The sequence below is a fragment of the Drosophila melanogaster genome, chromosome X, assembly GCF_000001215.4.
Source record: "Drosophila melanogaster chromosome X".
Lineage (NCBI taxonomy): Eukaryota > Metazoa > Arthropoda > Insecta > Diptera > Drosophilidae > Drosophila > Drosophila melanogaster.
Genome location: NC_004354.4, coordinates 5,698,156 through 5,718,876, shown reverse-complemented (window position 1 = coordinate 5,718,876; position 20,721 = coordinate 5,698,156). Strand labels below are relative to the sequence as shown.

Genomic DNA, 20,721 nt, shown 5'->3' with positions numbered 1-20,721 from the left:
TACAGTGACCACAAGCTATGGTGGCCACACAAAATATGTATATATCGAGTAATTATTAATCTAATTATTTCAATTTAATTACTAAAATTACATATAAATTGAGATATTTATATATTTAACCAGAAGCGGTTACCTTATCTAGATACACCCGTACCATCCACACTTCTACCCTTTCCCGTGGCAATGATCATAAATATAGTTCAATCGTCAAATATTTGCGCACTCTAGACAATTTATGAGTGCAATTTGTTAAACAATATTGCGAATTAGTTGTGGCATTCCGCACCGTTAGATTATCAATTTGCGGAGCACTTGGTGAGAGAAGTTTGCCCATGGGGGGGTTGGGTTTGGGTTTGGATGTGGGTGGCTGCGTTGGTTTGGTTTACCTTATCAGGTAACACATGTAATTATTGAAAGGCGCTGCTCGATCGAAATGATCGGATCGGCGGGCGAACGAGTTTGGCTCTTGACTTTGCCAGTTGATTAAATTTTGTTTGACTTTTTATTCGTGTACACTTGGTGCTTTAAAACAAGGTCGAGAATTTTGCGGAGAGCGACGAGAAGGGAGTCGGTGCGAGATTACGCCTAATTAGCCAGGCAAACAAATGCGATCCACGAAGTGGGCTTATGGCTAGAAAACGAACTTAATTAACTCATTCAGTGGGGCAACAGTCGCAGAGTTCAAATAGCTTTTAACGTTCGGTATACGGGGCGTATTAGCAATATCTGCGTAACCAGCGCACCCGGATCACAAATACACTGAAAGATTTGAATTTCAAAAACCGAAATTCTAGCACAATTATTTGGGGCTCAGCATGATGATTTAAGTTTTTGATATCTATATTTTTCATTTACACTGTTAACTGATTAATTTAGCCATAATATATATGTATGTGCAACTGTGATTGAGCATTTTTTTTTTTTCGATCGGTGTGTGCGATTATCGCCGACCGATGATAAGCGCTGATTAAAGGCAAACAGCGATGGCAATCGAAGCCGCCCGCTCACTGCCCGTCTCCCTCTGTCCGGCCGCCCAGCGCTCTCTTTCGCTCCGCCGGCGATTTCGGGTTCCGGTTGCCGCGCTCAACCCTTTTTTTCATTCGCCAGTGGAACGCGATCGCGTTTGGAACGCAGCCGCTGGAACTGAGAAGCGGCCGGTGAAATGGCTCAACCATCGCAATCGGGAGCCGCGCAGGCGCTCAACGGCCAGCATCCGGAGTTGGCCTTCGCGGATGCGGACACGGACGGAGATGAGCGACTGGAGGAGCATGGGCAGGAGCAGGAGCAGCTCCAGCTACTGGGTGCCATGCCCAGGAAGCAATCTCTCAGCGAGCGACGCAATGTGGATCTACCGCATTTGAAGATGGTCAACGAAAAGGAGCCGGAGTCGGCGACGCCGTCGCCGGAGGCCTTTGCACCGGGACTCCGACGCAATTCGATATCCATGCCCTCGGGCATTAATGCCCTGGATCTGGAGGCACTGCGTCTGCGACATCAGATGCAGCCGCAAGATGCGCTGCACGAGGAGATTGTAAGTACTGCACGCTTTTCATTTGAATTCATCAGAAAAATCTAGCATTCAGCATTGAATTCATCAGTGAATATTTTGTACCAATGTAAAATGAAGAATCTGGCGTAGGAGGTACATAAAAAGATTAGTTTACGACCCAGTTTATATCCATAGAAATTCCTCGAAAGACAAGTCGCTTCGGTCGCTCAGTTGCTTTAAAACAAAACTATTTTAAGTGGAAAATGTACATAAAACATTAAACAAATTAAAGGTTTAATTCATTCGTAAAGTACATAATCTTTGGAAAGGAGCTACCTTTAGAGGGTATTTAGAGTGCCGTTTTGCCATTTTTTTTTTCTTTTTTTGAAATATATAATTGCAGCAAACCAGTTGAGCAGTTAAGCCCCATTCGAAATTAAAATACAATGCGTAATTAAGCGAGGCGTCATCGCCTCTAGTCTGTTTCCTCGCGCTCGGCGAATCTCGTCGATTTACAGAAAAGTTACCCAAAAAAAAAAAAGATACAAACGTTAATTGTGCCTTAATTATATGAAGTTGGCAAACAATAAACATGTGACCAAAAACCCGAAATCCAGTTAATAGTCACATGATGGTCCTACGGTACAAATGGGCACCATTAATTTAGCACATTCACTAATCCAAAAACAAAATATATTTCTAAAGTGTCCATTCAATATATTAGTATATCACATTAAATGCCCATTAATATATGCATCGTGCTCCAAATACGAACTCATAGCTTTCGACATTTGCATAAACATTTATGCTAACAAGAATATTATCATTTAAAAACACTTTAATTTGGTACAAATTAAAACGAGTTGCCGTTTGAGGCAACCACTCAATCTTTAAACTTATTATATAAGTATATGTTTTTTATTTGTATTTTTTCATTTCAACAAAGACGCATGTAAGCGCGAAGCAAAAAAAATATGATTGATTGCCGATCTTTCGCACAAATATTTACATTATTCCGAACCCTGTGAATTCCAAACTAGAATATCTGAATTATTAGCGCATACGATATTTTTCCGTGGGAGATTTTTGTCTATTATTTTCGATGTGTTAAACACTCAAACTCATTACTGGTGTCGGGAAGTAGCGACGAATGCCGTGCGCTAATTATAGAGCTGCAAACAAGCCGACGGGCGGACGGAGGGGGCGTGGCCAGGCCAACGAGGCGTATGTGTGATGTGACCAAGCAATCAACTGTCACATAGCGAGAATATAACACATACGCAGTGTGGTCAGTGTGAGCAATATGCCCAAAAGTATGCAATGCGAAACGCAACTTCTTTGATGGCAGGCAAAATATAAATTTTCGAAGAGAGGTGAGAAAATGTGGAATGAACAGAAATATTGAAAGGGTGACATAAATGTCACACCACGACGATTTAATTAGACAGATTCTCTCTGTTTCATTTCAAGCTATTCAAATAACATTTGATTTTGGAACGAAGCTCATTTTAAATTGGAATATTTAGCATTCAGTTTGTTCAAATTACTTGCAGTGCATTCATATTTATGGCCATTCGTCATGAAGTACGGCTAATATACCAAGACCGCAGTACGTCGCCAATCAGGGTAGCCGCAATTAATTTACGACTACCGGATTATTCTATCAAAATCAAATTCCGCACTCTTTCGAGCCGACTCAACTAGCTCATGATTGTTCTGAGTGTGGGTGTCGATATTTTCACTCAACGTAGCGCTGCCGACGCCGACTGCGGCAGAGGCTGCGAGAGCGAAGCGATTAAAACGCATAAATTGAGGCTTCAAAAACAATATTCAGGCAATAGCGAACCAGCAATTATCAACGGTTAACAGTGCGATCGCGGCACTAACGTCGTTCGGATCGGTTATAATTATTTGGCAACTCGAAAATATCGGCGATGCGAACTAGGTCAATCAAAGTTAACAGCAAACTAATAGAACAACGACTATCCTAATTAAATATAAACAATTTGTTTTTGTTTTACCTATTCTGTGACTCAGTGAAGTGTTTGATTGAAAACCCACAATTTAGTGCTGTGATAACATAAGTATTGCACGGTATAATCGTTGAGTGTCCACAATGAGCTCATCCAACAGCCGATTCATCCTCTCGAGCGTTCCCATCGAGGATCAGCAACACCCAGCACCGAATGTTAGACACAACGCCGTTGTGCTCGATATCAGTGCGGCTATGGATAAGGATAAGGCAGGTACTAAGTGTGGCTTGTAGCTTATGACGTACTCCATTCGATTCGATGCCATTTTTTCCGGGCTTGCCGTTATATTGTACGGGAGACACCTTGACTGGGTATTCTCTGCGGTAACGCCTCTGTGCTAATTGCACTCACCTTGCCCAAGTGCAGGTGTCAAAAGCCCAGAACCCATATGTATATGAATGGTATGGTATGGTATAGCCCAACCAAAATGCCATACTTTTCAGTTACAATCGCTTGCTGTTTGCTCTATCAATCCAGCTATCTGTGTAGTGTAGCAAAAAAGGAAATCTATCTGTTTGACTATATAAATTCTAATTTTTCAGATAGCCGACGATGCGACCTCCAGCCTGGGCACACCGGCCACTCCGGATACGCCGGGCACTACGGCGCCGACGACAACGGCCAATACGCCGGATAAGGCCATCAATTTCGCCAACGATGACAGCGATGACGAGTTCGGGAACGCCAGAAGACCAGTTCATCGGTGAGTGATTAGATCAACTACTACCACTACCACCGATAACTAACTAAGTAAATTTCATATATGCGGTTCTTGTATTTAAATAATTGGAGCTACTTTCAATTATGACCCACGCTGTCGTTGGGCACTTTTGCCCATTTGATTCATCGGGCAATTAGATTAATTAATCGAAAGTCGCTGCCTTTTGTCTCCGAACGACAGTAATTCAATTGTGGCGTCGGCACTGCCAGTGGAACGTGCCTTTCCCCACATTCCTCCCGACCTACCGCCCATTCCGAGTATCGGTTGCAACTACTGCCCACTTCCATGCTAATTCCGCAGCGATTTTCATTTGACTTTTCCCCCGCCTCGACACTGCGAATTCCTATGATTACCCACATGGAAACGCCAAGGTGTTGGACCAATGGCAGTTATTATCAAAGTGATAGGCACACAAATGGCGGGTGTAAAAAACAGTTTAGCTATTTGCAATAGTTACTATCAATTATATCTGTTACATATCGATAATTTGGGAAAAGTATCTATTAAAGAACTTTCGGTGCAGCTCAGGATTTATTTGTTCATAAATATTTACGGCAATGAGTGTGCTGACACGGCATTTAATTAATCCCAGATTAATTATCCGGTTTTATATCAATTCAAAGCAGTTCAAACCAGACGATTCGAATGCTTTGCATACTTTTTTCGACAGCTCTCTTATCAGTGAATGCAGTGAATACAATGAATATACAATGAATCGAGGTGATTGCAATTCAGCATAGCAACTCCATAGTTGCAAGGAATCAGAGGGTATTAAAAGCATAACAAACTATAGGAGATGACCCAAAAGTTCACTAGTCTCTCCGAGATTTCTCCAAAGATTTCTCCATACTAATTTCTCGAAAGAAAGGGTATACACCTTATGGCTAACTATACATATATCTACATACGTACATCTTGAGTTTGTCGAGATTTCTCCACTGACACACGCGATGAGGCAATTTAAGTGCTTAAGCACATTACAAGCGGCAATGCGACGGGTGTGGGTCTCCAATCTTCTCCAGCGGCTGATAAGTTAATTTGGGGGAGAGGAAGCTCCAACGGACAGATCTGGAGCTGCGGCATGAGCGACATAAGCGGACCTCGGCTCAGTTGATGATCGCGATTGGGCGTGATAGCATCCGCATATCTCCAAGTGATATATCTATATATATATATATATATATATATAGTGCTATATAGTTTATATATCGGCTATAGGCACCGGGGAGTGTTTACGACTTCGAGAGCTGTCAGCCCAGCCGCTTATCAACTGTAAATAAATCAGGCCAAGCAAGTATATATACACATGTATATAATTATAGAGCACAATATCAGCTACACAGATTTTCGTGTCTCGTCTTTTTTTCGTAACTTTTTTTTTGTTTTTTTTTTTGACTCTGTGCGGTTTTGTTTGCGCGAGATTTGCATACACCGACGAAACGAAAAGTGTGCGTTATGCAAACAAAAATTACTCTGGGTAACCGGGAAGTGGGCTTAACGACTGTCTTCCTTCCCCGATAAGGGCGATAAGCCGACCCCGATCGTGTTGCAAGTTCATGGTCCATTTGGTTGCATCCACTAGGCCGCACTCACCTCTATCTTATCCGCTAGATATATCTGCTATCTGCTAGAAACTAACAAAACTGAAGTATTTTCGGGGTATATATTATAAAATGTATATGGATATTTCTACCAATTGCATCAGCTGCGTATGCTCTGCTTATCAGAATCATAAAAGAATTAAGGTTCCATTGGTACAAGTATATGTCTATAAAAGGGACAACGGAAAATCGAAATCAATTATTTTGGCAAAAATTAAACAACTTCAGATGAGCATTTTTATCATAACTTGACTAAAAGTGATCATAAAACGAAAATAATAACTGTTTTGAGCAGCTAATTACAAGGGCTAACCATCCCTATCCCTTTTTGACCGATTTAGGAAAATTTATTTTTGGACCAATTTTCGCATTTTCGGTAAGGGGTAACATCATCAAAATTTGCAAAAAATGGCTAAAAAATGGAATTCCCATTTTTGGACACAGTTCGATTGGGAATTTAAATACAAACTCTACGTGATATGACATTCCGTATTCAGACAATTATTTTTAGAGTTGTGGCCAAAAAACTGACTATTTTATCACGAAAATTAACAAAAACATATTTTGGCAAAAATTTAAAAATTTTAGATCACTATTTTAATCATAACTTGACTAAAAGTGATCATAAAACAAAAAAAAATAACTTTTTTGAGCAGCTAATAACGAAGGCTAACCATCCCAATCACTTTTTGACCGATATAGGAAAAATAATTTTTGAGTCATTTTTCGCATTTTTTGTAAGGGGTAACATCATCAAAATTTACAAAAAATGGCCAAAAAATAGAATTCTCATTTGTGGATACTGTTCGATTGGAAATTTAAATACGATCTCAACGTGATATGACATTCCGTATTCAGACAATTATTTTTGAAGTTGTGGCCAAAAAACTGCATATTTTATGACGAAAATTAACAAAAACATATTTTGGGAAAAATTAAAAAATTTTAGGTGGGCATTTTGATCATAACTTGACTGAAACTGATCATAAACACTAGCTGAGTAACTGGTATCTGATAGTCGGAAAACCAAAATTTCAAAATTTTCAAAATATTCTATATTTTCGATGGGCATCTTAATCGTAAATTAGCTTAAAATTATCATTATGACGAAAGGAACCACTTACCATATATTCTGAATATTATTTCTTATTATTTTTCGATCGAAGTACCAACATATTCAGTTTTAAAGGCATTGACCAAGTTGTATATACATTTTTATTTTTTTGCAGAGATCGTTTTCGGAGCCGGAGACGCGCATCGATTGCTCCTCTGCCCGCCCTGCGCTTGAACAGCAAGGAGATGTTGGCCAGCGACTTCGATAGCCACAGCCTGGCCTCCAACCAGGCCTCCATCACCAGTGTCAACTCCCTGGCCAGTTTATTGCGCGAGAAGATGCAGGTGAGTTGAACCCTACTCGAGCAGAGATCAAAGTTCAAATAATTAAATATCGAAATCCACAGGCTTTTCCGCAGCTGATAAGAAAGAAGAAGCGCGAGACGAAGGACTACAAAATCAAGATATTCGTCATCATCATGTTTTTCATCATCATATTTCTGGTAAGCAGCAATCATCAGCACTTATTCAGTCATTCATTCGTTCATTCATTTATTCATTCATTGAGTCGAAGTGCGAATCACTAGCATAGTGAGTGATCATAAACATGATGCAGAGTTTTTAATAGAAAAATTCTCAATGAGAATTTGTAGATTAATTCGCAGAGGAAATTCTTAATTTCAATAAGTCGATGACTTTGCATTTATGCTATACGCATTTTTGCCGGACTTAGAACGTGTCAAAACGAACTGATGCAGAAGATAAAAGTACTTTGTTCGCTTGAAGATAAAGAGTGATCGAATAATTTGGCCCGATGTCCAAATGGATTTTATGAGCTTCCAAAAATAGTTGTTGAATTGTTAAGCCTTTTATCACAGCGCTCTTTTATTTCGAGCGGCCTTAGAGTGTGCCACTTTGACAAGGCTACTAAAGATACTTAAGGCTATAAGATACAAGATACAAGATACAATATCTTTTCAATTCGAATCCCTTTATCCGCACACAGATCGGCTATGCCTATGTGGCCTACCACCAGCAGGTGCTCACGCGTAGCTACTTCCAGAAGATCAAGTTCAATTCGCACGACCGCATCTTTCGCATCCTGAGTCACGAGGACAAGGAGGTGATATCGGGTCAATTGGGCGTGACCCTGGGCTTCGATACGGCGCCATTCCATTGCCTGGAGGAGCAGCGACGAAGTGACGGCAGCGTGTGCATCGAATGGAACGGAGTGGCGCGACTGCATCTGAACTTCGAGGACAAGGGCGTCTTTCGGTGCTACACGCTGCAGTGGCAGGCACTGACGCCGGGTCTCCTGCCCACCGATTGTTATGAACTGAAGCGTGACAATGGCCTGTGGTTCGGCGGCGGTGTGACCAAGGGTCAGGAGTGGTCCCTCAGCTATGCCAACTTTGATTTTGCGCCCTATGCCTCCGGCGACTCGAAGATCCATCAGTTCGGCAATGGGGTGAAGAGGTATTTCATCAACTCGATCGGCGTGGCCATGCAGGTGAGCGAGAAGACGCCACTGCAGCTGGGCGTCAATCGGACGGAGAATCGCTTCTGCCTGCGGGCGGCCAACGATGAGTTCACCTTTGTGAATCATCTGACGCCGCTGCCGCAGTTGGACTACCGCATCTGCACCACGGAGGACATGCGCAGCCTGCACATGCTGATGACCCAGCAGAGCCTGTGGGATGGCCTCAAGGAGCAGGAGTTCAAGGTGCTGCACTCGCTGCTGGAGGAGCCAGTTTGGAGGATACCGCACACCGAGCTGCCCGAGTCCCTCAACGAATCCGCCATCTGTGACTATTCGGAAAGTGCCATTGCCATGGGCCTGGGCCACATTGTCATCAATGAGTTCTGGCAGGAGAATATTGGCGACTTTACGGTGGACAAGGCCAGGTTTCCCACCCTCAAGGACACCATCGATGTGCTGCACAGGCGGGGATTCAAGGTGGTCCTGACCATCCAACCGTTCATCAGCACGGACAGTGCCAACTTCAAGGATGCAGTGAAACGCAAGCTGCTGATCTACGAACGCCACTCGGAGCGGAGTATTCCCGCCCTGACCAGGTACAAGAGTAGCTCCAGCGCCGGCGTTCTGGACATAACCAACAATGCGTCCGTTCCCTGGCTGTTGGAGAAGTTGCAGCGCCTGAAGGAGGAGTACGGAGTGCAGAGCTTCTACCTGGACCTGGGAACGGGCTACAATCTGCCGCACTACTATCAGTGCCGCCAGACCTTGGATAATCCGGACACCTATGCCAGGCTGTTCACCGCCAGCCTGGAGGGTGCTGGCCTGATGGCCGTCTCCACGGCGAGTGTGGTGCCCAAGCCACCCACTTTCCTGAGCACCCCGCCGGCGAACGCCACCTGGGAGGGATTGAGGGAGACTCTGGGCGCTGTGCTCAACTATGGCGTCATCGGCTATCCGTTCGTCCTGCCGGGCGTGATCGGTGGCGACTATCTGCTGCAGCGACCGCTCTCCAAGATGGTCAGCTTCTATTCGCTGTCCCAGCCACCGTTGCCCGATCCGGAACTCTTCATCCGTTGGCTCCAGCTGGCCACCTTTATGCCGGCCATGCAGTTTAGCCATCTGCCGTCGGAGTATCGCAGTGATCTGGTCACCCGGGTGGCTCAGGAGTTGAAGGAGGTGCGCCAGCTGATCGTGATTCCGCTGCTCAAGAAGTACCTCAATCCGTCGATGAACGAGGGACTGCCGCTGGTGAGACCGCTCTGGATGATGGATCCTCACGATCCCGCCTGTCTCATTGTCAGCGATGAGTTCTCCGTGGGCGAGGAGCTAATCGTGGCGCCCATTCTGCATGCGAATCGCGAGGAGCGCGAGGGTGAGTTTAAGCAACCAGTTATTAGCAAATACTTGATAATTTTAAGTTTAATACTTTATTAATTTGTGCATATCCATTTGGCAGTTTACCTGCCGCAGGGCGTGTGGAAGGACGGTATCGATGGATCGCTGAGGAAGGGCAGTCGCTGGATGCACGGCTATCGGGTGCCGAAGGACAAGATTGCCTACTTCCGCAAGATGCCGGACAATACGCGGTTCTAGGAGCACTGATATAAACTGATGCACCTGATGCACCTGATGCACTGCATCCATTCTCCCAGCAGAACCCATGTGATATCAACTACATAGAGAGAAAGTGAAAGAGAAGAGAAGAGAATCCGGCAATTCCGCATACATCTATCTGTATTGAGTAACCTAAATACTATAATATTATATATCGATAAGCCCGCGATCGTAATACATAAGATGCCTTATCGCTAGTGCCTAAGCGTTATCCTAAGCCTATGTAATTTCCATTTTTTTTTTTTTGTTTTTGTGCGTGCGTATAGTTAGTTAAGTACATCTGGGATGATCGCTTACTCGCTGAATAAATATGTTCCATAACAACGCACTGATCCTTCGGTGGCGTCAATAAATAGGGAGTGTGTCCTGTGCTACTTGGTCCTGCAGATCGGCAGCGAGGATTCGCAGGGCTCCATTTCCGCCGGCTTCTGCAGGTGACCACATTCGGCATCGGCCACCACCACATCGTGTTCGTCCAGACAGACGACGGATCGCCGGCGCTGAGGTGGCGCCACAAATCCAACTGGACGACAGGTGACCGGACAAAATTGCCAAGGACCTGGCCACCAGTGGGCAGGACATGGCTGGTCGCCACATCCTCGCGATTGCCGGGCCGGTCTCTTGTTCTTGGCGTGCGTCCAGCAGGGCAGCGTATCACCCAAGGCTATGAGAAGATTGCGTTTAATGGACACGATTCGTTGGAACGGTTCGTTGGACTCACCCTTGCCGTTCTCCTGGCAGATGGGCTCACGGTGCTGCACGCCACCGCCGCAGCTGGCGGAGCAGGCGGTCCAGTTGCTCAGGCGCCACTGGAACTGCCTGCCAGCGGTCACATTCAGTGCGGGCAGGGTGAACTCGTAGAAAATGCCAGCGTTGCTCTCATTGCCGCGCACAATCGCCTGGAAAAACCCGATAAAATTCTTGCTAGAATGTGCAATATACACCACTCACATATAACGATATGGAATGCTGGATGGGCTGAGGTATTGTGATGGTCTCCTGCTCGTCGACGCGATCGTAGAGGCTCTCGGCGCCAGCGATCTCAAACTCGCCGGGCATGGAGATGAGGCTATCCCCGTTCAAATAGAATCGATCCCCGCCGTCGCCCGTGGCAATGGCAAGAAAGTGCGGCGAATTGGCCAGCTCGCGGATGAGAATGTGCCGCGCCCGTGCCGGTATGGTGACGATTTCCACATAGGCGCCATCCTTGGCGGCAAACGGATCCGTGTAGGTCTCCCTCACCGGCTGGCACTGATCGCCAGAACCGCCGCAGACACCGCACCGATCGTCCTGCACCTCCGAGTCGACGATCCAATCGCAACCAACTTTCTGAACAAGACGCGGTTCGCGATCAGTTATCGGACATTGGATTCGCAATACCCTACCTTGCAGATGCCGTCGATGCACATGTTGTTCGTGCCCAAGGTGCAGGGTGTCCCGTCCAGCACCGTGGCGCCCCAGTTGGCGATTATCGTGTCGTCCACATCGCTGCAGAACAGCTTGCAGGGATTATCTAGGTGGAGGAGATATCGAGATCTCAACTAAGCATCGTATGCTGAATGCTGATGAACTTACTCTTATCGAAGAAGGGCAGCCACTTGTAGGTGGCACCCTGGTAGCTGACATTATCGAACCGAGCGCATTGCTGCGCCCGGAAACTGGGCTCCTCCGCCGGACACGGCCGCTTCCGGCAAATCTTGTACCGCTTCCGTTCGCCAATGCAGAAGACACCGCCATTGGCCGGCACCGGATTGTCGCATTCCCGCTGCTGCGTGGACACGCCGCCGCCGCAGCTTCGCGAGCACTCGCTCCACTCGCTCCAATCGCCCCATCCCCCGTTGACCGCCGCCAGCTCCTCGCGTCGGACGCACTTGCCGTTCTGGCACCACTTGTTCCGACCGCACAATGTGCCCGGCGCTGTGGGCCGCATGTGGGTGACGCACTCGCCGTTGACCTTGCACCACAGCGTCGAGCAGAATTCGTGGGGGGCGGAACAGGCGCCCACCTCGCTGTCCGTGGTCAAGTTGAACTGCAGGCGGCACTGGCCCCTCGCATTGTATCGCATGCCCGGCAGCTCGCCCGTGTAGTTGTACTCATCCAAGGGCGTCGGCGGATCGTCCAGGCACTCGCCCAATCCCTGACTGCAATCGTTAGGTTTTCAAGTTTGTGAGATGGAGTTTCATAACCAGTAGCAGCTACAGAGCATACAAACCGATAAGAAGATACTTACTCCAGGAAATGTGTGATATACTTGCGGCTGCAGTTCGACCAGCAAACCTGCAGGGTGTCCGCCCCAAAAGTGGGCGTCATGATGTGCACAATGGGACCCACGCGCGGATGGCAGCCGATCTTCGCCGTATCGTGGAACATCCCGAAGCTGTTGTTGTGGAAAAAGAACAATCCATTTGGTTATTGGGAAAAGACATAGGAGATTATGGAAACAAAGTTGCTAACTGTCAGTGAGACAGCACATCGCTCCAAAACCTGATTATTTCAATGGAATAATAGCCAATTTGGAGCAAATCGCTGGTAAACAAGCAGCTATATCCGATTAATAGCACATAAGCGAAACCAAAACAAACCACCTGTTTTTGTTTTTTTTTTCCCCCGCCCAGAGAGATTCCGATTCCGGTCGGCTTACACAACCCATCGCCACTATATCTTGGTCGCTCGTGGAGATCGGCGAGATCGGGGAGATCGGAGCGGTCGGATCCGCCGAGGGGGCGGTGAGACAATCGCGTACCGAGCACGCTAGACTGACTGACGGCCCCTGGGCTGCACTGGCAGAAAAGCGGAGTGAGTTGGAAAAAAAATATTGCTTATCAGTGGAAAAAACAACTAGTGTGAACTAATCAACTGAGTTCATAAAGGTACATACATACATAGGTAGTTGTAATCAATTTAGTTCATAGTTTAGTATAGTATATATAGTATATAGCTATCTGATTTCTCGCAGTGTGCTCTGACACAGTAGGCGACCCACAGCCACGGACCGGCCACTTGGAAACTGGAAAACTTGGCAACATGGCACGAACGATCGATCCAATCCAATCCAATCCCATACTATCCGATCAGATCCATTACGATCCAAGTCCGCAGCTCTTCGTCGCCCCACAACCCCACCACCCGATAAGTCAACGAAAACCGGACCCGGCTGTCGTTGGGTGTGAGTTGGAATGAGTCGTAGTGTCTGGGTGTGCCGACGGATCGAGATTCGATGCTGTGATCACGGTGAATCACATGGAATCACATGTAATCGTCTAATTGCCGGCAATAGAGCATTTTTTGTAGGTAATGAAGGAGGAGAAGGAGGAGAAGGAGGAGGTGGAGGAGGAGAGTGCACAGTAACATGGAATTATTGCATAAATATCCAATAATTTGTAACCTGTGACTATGACTTGTGCATCCCCTTGAAAGTTTTGTGGCTCCAACTTAGTACAACAAACCCCAACATAGCGCCAAAAACTATGCTACGATTATTAACCAACAAGTTCTTAGTCATATTTAGCTTATAAAACAAAGTTTGGTACTATCATATTGTGAAACTCAAACGTAGTGTTTAAATCGAAGTTTGTTAAGTTGCTCATGGTTGGGCATAGATTCATTTGAAACCGTGACATTAGGTGACTTTCAGTGACTGGACAGTGACTGGACAGTGACTGGGCGGTCATCTCTGTTGAGATCTCGGTGCCTCGACTAATTGAGTTTGAATCGAGCAGGAAGCCGCCGGGCCACCACGAGGTACATACATATAAATCTTGATCTCGGCACTGAATCTGTATCTGAATCAGAATATGTATCTGAATCGGAATATGCAACGCAGGCGATCATTGTCGCTAAAAATGAGACACACACGCAGGTGTCAAAGCATCCGTCGCGTCCACTTAGCCGCCTCGTTTGAAATCGAGCAACTTGGCTGCTGGCTCACTTCGCTGGCTGGATTCATTCATTAAACGAATTGGTCTGGCCATAAATCTTGCCCAGGGGCTGGGCAATCGGAAATCGCATTTGGCTAGCTGCGCGTGGGGCATGCGAATTGGCCAACGTCTGGCGCCGCAGGTGGCAATGCAAATCGCTGCCGGCTACCTGTTACACATGCTCCTCCTGCCTCGCGCGTAGCAGCTTTAATTCAATTTGGAGATCATACACTTAGTTACTTACTTGTGGCCCAGTTCATGGGTGATGGTGTGCGAGAGCATGATGCCATTGTCCTCGTTCACGCTGCACGATTGCTTCGGCTTGCACATGCCACCCACGTTGGCCAGGCCGAGAGTCCTGCGAATGACATGGAGGATATACTCGTTGTTTCGAAACCCCCCATTCCATCGACTTGGACTCACATGCAGTTGTTGGCGCAGATGTTCTTCCGCGTGATGAGAATGGCCACGTCATGGTGATGCGGATCCTTTTCGCTGCCCTTGTTCAGTTTGTGCTGCCAACTAAGGAAAGATTTCATTGGGAAAATAAAAAAAACGAAGGAATGTTATGAATCCCACCTGCAGAACCGATCCAAGTTCTTCTGCGCATTCTGCGTGAGATTCAGCTGGAGCTGGGACTCCTCCTCGTCCAGTTGGATAATGCGCACCACAACGATCTCGATGGAGTTGCCAATGCTGGGATCCTTGTACAATGCGGACACCATGTTCATGATGGTCAGCAGATAGCCGTTGAGGTCCCTGTGAAACGCCGACATGGTGGCATCGGCCACGATGAGCGTCTCCACATGCCGTGGACTGCTGATGGATCGCCTGCGCCGGGGAATCTCTGCGTGATCCGGCTCCGTTTGGAACTGCGTCTCGTACTTGAACTTGGTGTGCGGAACTCTGCTGATTTTCTGCTGATGATGGCGGTACTTGTGCTTGTGATGATGATGGTGGTGGTGGTGATGGTGGCGCCTAATTTGACGGCCTCCCTGGACCTTCACCTTGCCCCTGGCCTGCCACTCCAGTCTCGTCTCCATTCGACGGCGTGGCTCCCGCGTGCCGCAATTGCTGACCTCGGCTCCGGATCCCGATTTGCCGCCCCGCTTGCGCTTGTTTCGCTTTCGCAACGAATGCTAATGGATCGATTATCAAGGGTAGGTAAACAAGTGATGGGTTAGCCAACCAACCTTCGGTTTGACGGAGGAGCGCTGGAAGACCACGTGCGGATGCCCGTTGACCGGATGCGGCTCGTGCTCCTTCGAGGGCTCAATGAAGTACTCATTGCCTGCCGTCCGGATGTGACCCACCTGGCAAAGAGTGATCAGTTCGGGCAGAACACAAAAGTTCGGGCAACTCACCAGTCCGGCGCATGTGGAGATGGCCACATTGGTGGCCGGTTGGCCGCGCACCTTTCCATGGAAGTGACAGTTGAGGTGCCGCGTTGTCAACGGTGACCGAGTGCGCAGATCCCGCCGGTGGCGCTCCACCACCAGATTCGGGGCCAGAAAGTAGCTGTGCGCCATAAGCTCCAGATGCAGTGTCTCGTTCGCCAGCGGCAACAGCAGATGCAGGTCCGCCGCCTGGGTATCGTGTTCCGAGTTCAGGCTGCGCCTCTGCCGATGCCGCCGATGATCCAGTTCGTGTGCGTACTCCAATTGGTGGGTCATAAACGCACCATCGGGATGAACGCGTCGTGGCACCACCAACTGCCCCTCACCCGCCACCAGTTCGTCGGAATGGAGTCCGTAAAGCGGACGTACGCCACCGCCTTGCGTAACCACGACCAGCCAATAGTGGAGCAGCAGGCCCAGCCAGCGACTCCTGATCCACATCCTGCTGCACGTCATGCTCCTCAACCCGATCCTAGTCCACAGCCCTAGCCGTTATCCAGGCGTTGTCTCAGCAGCATGGCAGCGGTCGCATAATACGGATCTTGGGCTGGTCAGGAGATCAGCGCTCGCTGAAATGGACAATGCATCAGATGTATCATTTAGGATTGTAATGATTTTCAAAGTTTACACCCTGCCGTTTTCAGTAGCCAAATAGATGATATTTATGATGTTTCGTTTGTTAATGAGGCAATCAATCTTTGAAGTACTGGTCTCACTGCTGCGGTTTTTTTTTTTTTTTTTGCCGATCATTGTGGTTTCCATGTGGATGGACATGGCGCCAATCCCAATCCCACAAGTTGTTGTTGAAGCAATCAAATCCCTCGATCCCAGCCCAAGCCCAACCAAACCCATCTCTAGAGACAATCCGATCTGGGATTATGGCGGATTGTGTGTGGCATACGGAGGCCATAAAAAGAAAGAGCCCACTTCCAGATACAATAAATAATCGGTGATTTGGCTTTTTGGCTTTTTGGCTTTTAGCAAACGCTTTCGAGATGAAACGCAGACAATGGATGGGTGGCGAACAAAAAATATGGTAGACAAAAAAAGAAGACACGGGCCATAAAATTAAGCAAATTTTTTGTTGTTTTTTTTTTTCTTTTGGAGTGCGGCGCTTCAAAGACAGCAACAACAATAACAGCAACAATACACTATCAAAGCAACACAACAACTTAATTATTCAAAAAAATTGACGCAGTCAACGGCGCTCTTCTTATCACGATCACGATTTGTAATTTATGATAAATGTTGGCAATTCCATTAATAAAATTTAACAAAAGCTCATTAGCGCCACAGCAGCCGATTTGCAGTCGAAGGAGAAGACAAGCATTAGAATATTAGACTCCTTTTTTTTACTCAACCAATTCGCATACCCTGTAAATCTGCTACTATTAATATTATTTAATATTAGCAAGAGTAAGTCTGTTGCATAGTATCACTTATATATGGATTTAAGCAACTACAGCTTAGTTATATCTTCAATAGTTTGGAACCATCAATAGATATACATTTCAACTTCATAGATACGCCGGTCAGAAAGGCGCAGCTACTCCGTCAGTGCGATGACCTTGACAATGGCGCCTAGGGAGTGCTCAGGTGCCGTTCCTAATTCCGAACTCATCGCGGCCATAATGATGGCCATAAAATATGCGCTTAAATATTGGGTATACCCCAAAATTCCCACTCGACCATTCCGCCCATTCCTGTTTCGATTTCGATTCTGTGTTGCCAATCCGAGTGGCGGTGAAACTTGAAAGACTGCCCCCAGCCAAATTAGCAAGCGCCACATGTAATCGTATATTAAAATGTGGCCATTGTCCAGACATCCATCCGTCCATCCGTCCATCCGTTTGTCCCATTATGCTGCAGTGCCTCCCGTTTCGCCGGCTCAATAGAATGGAATGGAATGGCGTGGCGTGGCTGCCAGTAGGCGCCACTCTTAATTATCAATCAATCAATCACTGCCGCCCGACGACTCCCTCAATTGAATGTCAGCCAATTGATTGCAGACTGTCTGCCACGCCCCTCACCTCCACCGCCCGATCGAGATTCACATATATGTATGTGTATATATTATACAAGCCCCCCCCCCCCCCACTACTTTTCTACCCCAGGACTCGCTGGCAAATCCTTGAAGCTATAATTTATGACTTGGTTTTCAAGATCAGAGTCACACCTTTGAATACAAATAGACAGCTAGCCCAATTCGATAACGATTTGATGTGAATTTCAGGTACTTCCCCTTTATTCCAACAAACCGGATAGCATCAGTTGGAATAACTTAACATATATTTGATGCAAGAATTCATTGAGAAGGGCAAATTTCGTGGAACGACGAGGCATGATCTCATGTGCGCTGGGCATTTCTCCTCCAATATGCGATGCGTTTGCTTTTTCGGGAATTTCACTTGAATTCGATTGCCAGTCGCCGGCTCAGTTGATGAAGTCAAGATCGAACCATCATCACCACCTACGCATATTGATTGTCCAGCGCCACTCTTAACTATTTTCTATATCGTTGGCGTTTCATTATTTGGCTCAGTTCGGTCTTTAGGCGATTTGTCGAACATTTATCACTAGATTTGTCACCTCCGATTTTTTTGGTCAGCCCAGCCATCGATCATCGTTGTCGAATTTTTATGCTAATGAAAGACCAAATCAAGATCGGATAGATACTCGAACTCCTCCTCTTTCCTGGCGGCCACGACCACATACGAGAAAAGCGAAAAACAAAAATCAAAAAAAAAAAAAACAAAAAACAAAACAAAATAGTAAGAAACCGACCCTCTGGCTGGCGAATTTCCGATTTCACTTTGGTGGAGGCCTCCAGCCGAGAGGCGAAGCAATTTGTACGCCCACCATCCATCCAGTTGGCCAGATCGGATCCAAGAAAGAGCACCCAGCACCCAGAGTTCCAGAGTTTGGATCCAGACTAGGCCGCCAACCGGACCAAAATGGATCGCGCAGTTGGTTGTGGCTGTGGCTGTTTTTTGGGGGGGTAAGTATTGGGCGATCGGAGATCGGGGATGGGGGCATCTTTGGCTGTTTGGAGCTCCATTGATGTGTCTTGCCATTCATGCATTGTAGTTTCATTGAGGAACTCAGACGAACGCACATGGAGCAGGCACACACGGTTTCAGTTTTAAAAATACCCTACAAAACGAGGTAGTTTTGGCTACAAATACTTAATAAGCCTGCATAGCATGAATCTTTTATATAGTAATATTCAGTTCGAAACAATAAATACTATTTGAATAATAGTTTCAGAAATTAGTAAAACTCAATTTCGATTGCACTGATTTGGCTAATTACATGCACTTGAAGTCAGCGAGGGTATTAAAATGTCGTATCGCCCAAATTTGCTTCCTTTCTCGTTTCTTTTTCATTTATGGCATTTTTTATGAATGAAATGAAGCTTTTCACGTAAAACGACGATTCCATATTGCTCGCTCGGCTTCGCTTGGGTTGCTTAGTTGGCTGGCTGGCTGGCTGGTTGGTTGGTTGGGTTCCCCATAGCTCCCCCGATCTCTGATCACCCCCCCCCCACCCCTGATTATATGAGGGAGGGGGGTTTTGGTTGCCCCGCCCTCGCCGGATCGCACGTTACTCCGATGATTTCGCTCCTATCTGGGGGCACATTTGAATCTCTATGGCTTCGCTCGCATGTGGGCCGAAAATGTATTTTTATGGCAGCGGCGTCGTTCGATTTATTATTTCATTTGTTTTCTGTTTGTGTTATTTGGCGTGTAGTACACACATGTCTGCTGGAAAGAGTCTTTATCTTCACTCATTTTTGTCTTCCGATTTTTTTTTTTCTGCTTTTCGCACAGCCATTTCTCATTTCTTGGGGATGTTCCTGCCGTTTTTTTTTTTTGTATGGACAGGCCAACTGGTCGCGGCCAAAATACAAAATACAAAATACTACGAAGCAGATCGTTTGAATTCGGTTTATTTGTCATGACATTGTGGGCATCTTGCCGCTTGTGACCATACATGACTGGCGGTTTTTTTTTTTTTATTTTCACTGTTTTTGGGAGTCGCACTTTTTTGGATTTTATTTCTGTTTTGTTGTCTGCGCGATAAAAGTGTGTGTTTTTATACGATGCTTTCGGTTATTCGGTTGAGATCACACACAGGAAATTGGCTGTGCTGCGAAAAGGGCGAAGGAAAAGTCTGAGATGCCAAAAGATACTACATAGGTGAACCTAACAGTTAGATCTATATGCAATAAGATATATTGCCTAACAATCGAAGTAATCTAGAATGTAATAAAGTATAATATATATATAATAATAACTATCTATCTAACTAACTATCTCGATATCGCAACAGTCATTCGACTATCAGATACCATCGCTGGATCGAAGATACTTCGCATACTTCGGATGCCCCGACTCACCGATTCCGAATTCGAACTGGAATCCAATTCCGAGAGGCGCCGCTGGTGAAGCCCGCAAATATTTTAACCGCAAACAAAAGCAAAAGCCCGTCGGCAGCAGTTTAGCTTTATTGTTATTCTTATTTATTTTTTTATTATTTCATTTAGGGGCGGCGATTATAGCGCCAGGTAGGAGAACCCAGGCCCAGACAGCCGCTCTTTCACAACAATGGCCGATGGCCGATGATTTCACAAGTCGCGAACCGAGGTTCGCAGGCACAGGTAAAAAAAAAATATATATATATAAATACCCAAAACAGGGCAGTAAAAAAAGCAAAAGACGCGTTTTCGAAAACTCCAATATTACGATTTGAAATTCGAGTCAATCACACACGCACTGGCACACACACACACTCACAAGCCGAGTTTCTTTTTTTTTGCTCTAGCTGTATTGCAGCGAAGTCTGTAACTGGTGCTGGTAAGGATCTAAGGAAAACTGTCGTATTGTCCACACTTTCAACTGGCGTTTCCGTTTTTCCCGGCTTTGCAGCGTTTTCCCTAATATGTATTTTCACAGCGGCTCTCTGTGGGAAGCGAGGCACAAGCAGCGCGGGTGAAAAGATATCGTGCAAATACAAAGTGTCGAGAGTTGTGTGTTGCTTAAATAGATTTTCCTCTCGATCGGTTCGAACCGCCCGGCTCGACGTCGAACCTGAGCCAGTGTTGCCAAATTGGCTATTCAAAAAATCTAAAAAAAAAACAAACCATAAAATTAATTTGAATTCTTTCTAAAAATAGTTGAAATATTAATATTTAAGAAAATTCGATCTCTTTCCATAATTATGATAATTATAGTTCTGCTTAGCCTGAAAGGTTTAAAGCCCTTCGAATTGCAAAAAGTATGCTACATTTATTTCATGGGTTCAGGATTTCAGGATTAACTCTATCAAGAATTTGAGTGCTACTATTCCTGGCCAGTTAAGTCGGTCCGAAAGAAGCACTTGCTCAGCACTGGCTTGATCTCTTGCAACCGGTTCG

General features: G+C 46.1%; 2 protein-coding genes across 6 annotated transcripts, besides 1 other annotated feature; one reads left to right on the top strand and one right to left on the bottom strand.

Moving 5' to 3' along the window:
- Nucleotides 1–1,098: 1,098 nt before the first annotated feature.
- On the top strand, nucleotides 1,099–10,318 carry CG33080 (uncharacterized protein). Of its 4 annotated transcripts, none has more exons than NM_176685.2 (6): nucleotides 1,099–1,531; nucleotides 4,065–4,225; nucleotides 7,074–7,242; nucleotides 7,305–7,400; nucleotides 7,904–9,749; nucleotides 9,834–10,318. In NM_176685.2, exons 1-6 carry the CDS (start codon nucleotides 1,163–1,165, stop codon nucleotides 9,968–9,970), a joined length of 2,778 nt encoding a protein of 925 aa, NP_788858.1. In that variant the 5' UTR covers nucleotides 1,099–1,162; the 3' UTR covers nucleotides 9,971–10,318. The 4 variants fall into 4 exon arrangements, with proteins under 4 accessions (NP_788858.1, NP_001284904.1, NP_001284905.1 ...); NM_001297975.1 differs by lacking the exon at nucleotides 1,099–1,531 and adding an exon at nucleotides 3,405–3,731; NM_001297976.1 differs by lacking the exons at nucleotides 1,099–1,531; nucleotides 4,065–4,225 and adding an exon at nucleotides 5,350–5,515.
- Nucleotides 6,834–6,871: a mobile genetic element.
- AdamTS-B (ADAM metallopeptidase with thrombospondin type 1 motif B) lies at nucleotides 10,244–20,320 on the bottom strand. Of its 2 annotated transcripts, none has more exons than NM_132019.3 (12): nucleotides 19,705–20,320; nucleotides 15,273–15,874; nucleotides 15,102–15,221; nucleotides 14,488–15,047; nucleotides 14,332–14,430; nucleotides 14,153–14,266; nucleotides 12,222–12,368; nucleotides 11,567–12,132; nucleotides 11,377–11,504; nucleotides 10,943–11,320; nucleotides 10,713–10,890; nucleotides 10,244–10,655 (listed from the first exon to the last, which is right to left on the bottom strand). In NM_132019.3, exons 2-12 carry the CDS (start codon nucleotides 15,759–15,761, stop codon nucleotides 10,363–10,365), a joined length of 3,072 nt encoding a protein of 1,023 aa, NP_572247.2. In that variant the 5' UTR covers nucleotides 15,762–15,874; nucleotides 19,705–20,320; the 3' UTR covers nucleotides 10,244–10,362. The 2 variants fall into 2 exon arrangements, with proteins under 2 accessions (NP_572247.2, NP_001162678.1); NM_001169207.1 differs by lacking the exon at nucleotides 19,705–20,320 and adding an exon at nucleotides 19,619–19,690 and having other exon boundaries at nucleotides 10,943–11,316.
- Nucleotides 20,321–20,721: the final 401 nt, after the last annotated feature.

Excerpts from the sequence above, each read along its gene's own strand:
- AdamTS-B (NM_132019.3), bottom strand. The coding sequence starts at position 15,761 with ATGACGTGCAGCAGGATGTGGATCAGGAGTCGCTGGCTGGGCCTGCTG. Across the intron at positions 15,048-15,101 it reads GCTCCTCCGTCAAACCGAAG|CATTCGTTGCGAAAGCGAAA; the intron begins GTTGGTTGGCTA and ends TCGATCCATTAG. Across the intron at positions 10,891-10,942 it reads AGCATTCCATATCGTTATAT|GCGATTGTGCGCGGCAATGA; the intron begins GTGAGTGGTGTA and ends GGGTTTTTCCAG.
- CG33080 (NM_176685.2), top strand. The coding sequence starts at position 1,163 with ATGGCTCAACCATCGCAATCGGGAGCCGCGCAGGCGCTCAACGGCCAG. Across the intron at positions 7,243-7,304 it reads TATTGCGCGAGAAGATGCAG|GCTTTTCCGCAGCTGATAAG; the intron begins GTGAGTTGAACC and ends CGAAATCCACAG. Across the intron at positions 7,401-7,903 it reads TTTTCATCATCATATTTCTG|ATCGGCTATGCCTATGTGGC; the intron begins GTAAGCAGCAAT and ends ATCCGCACACAG.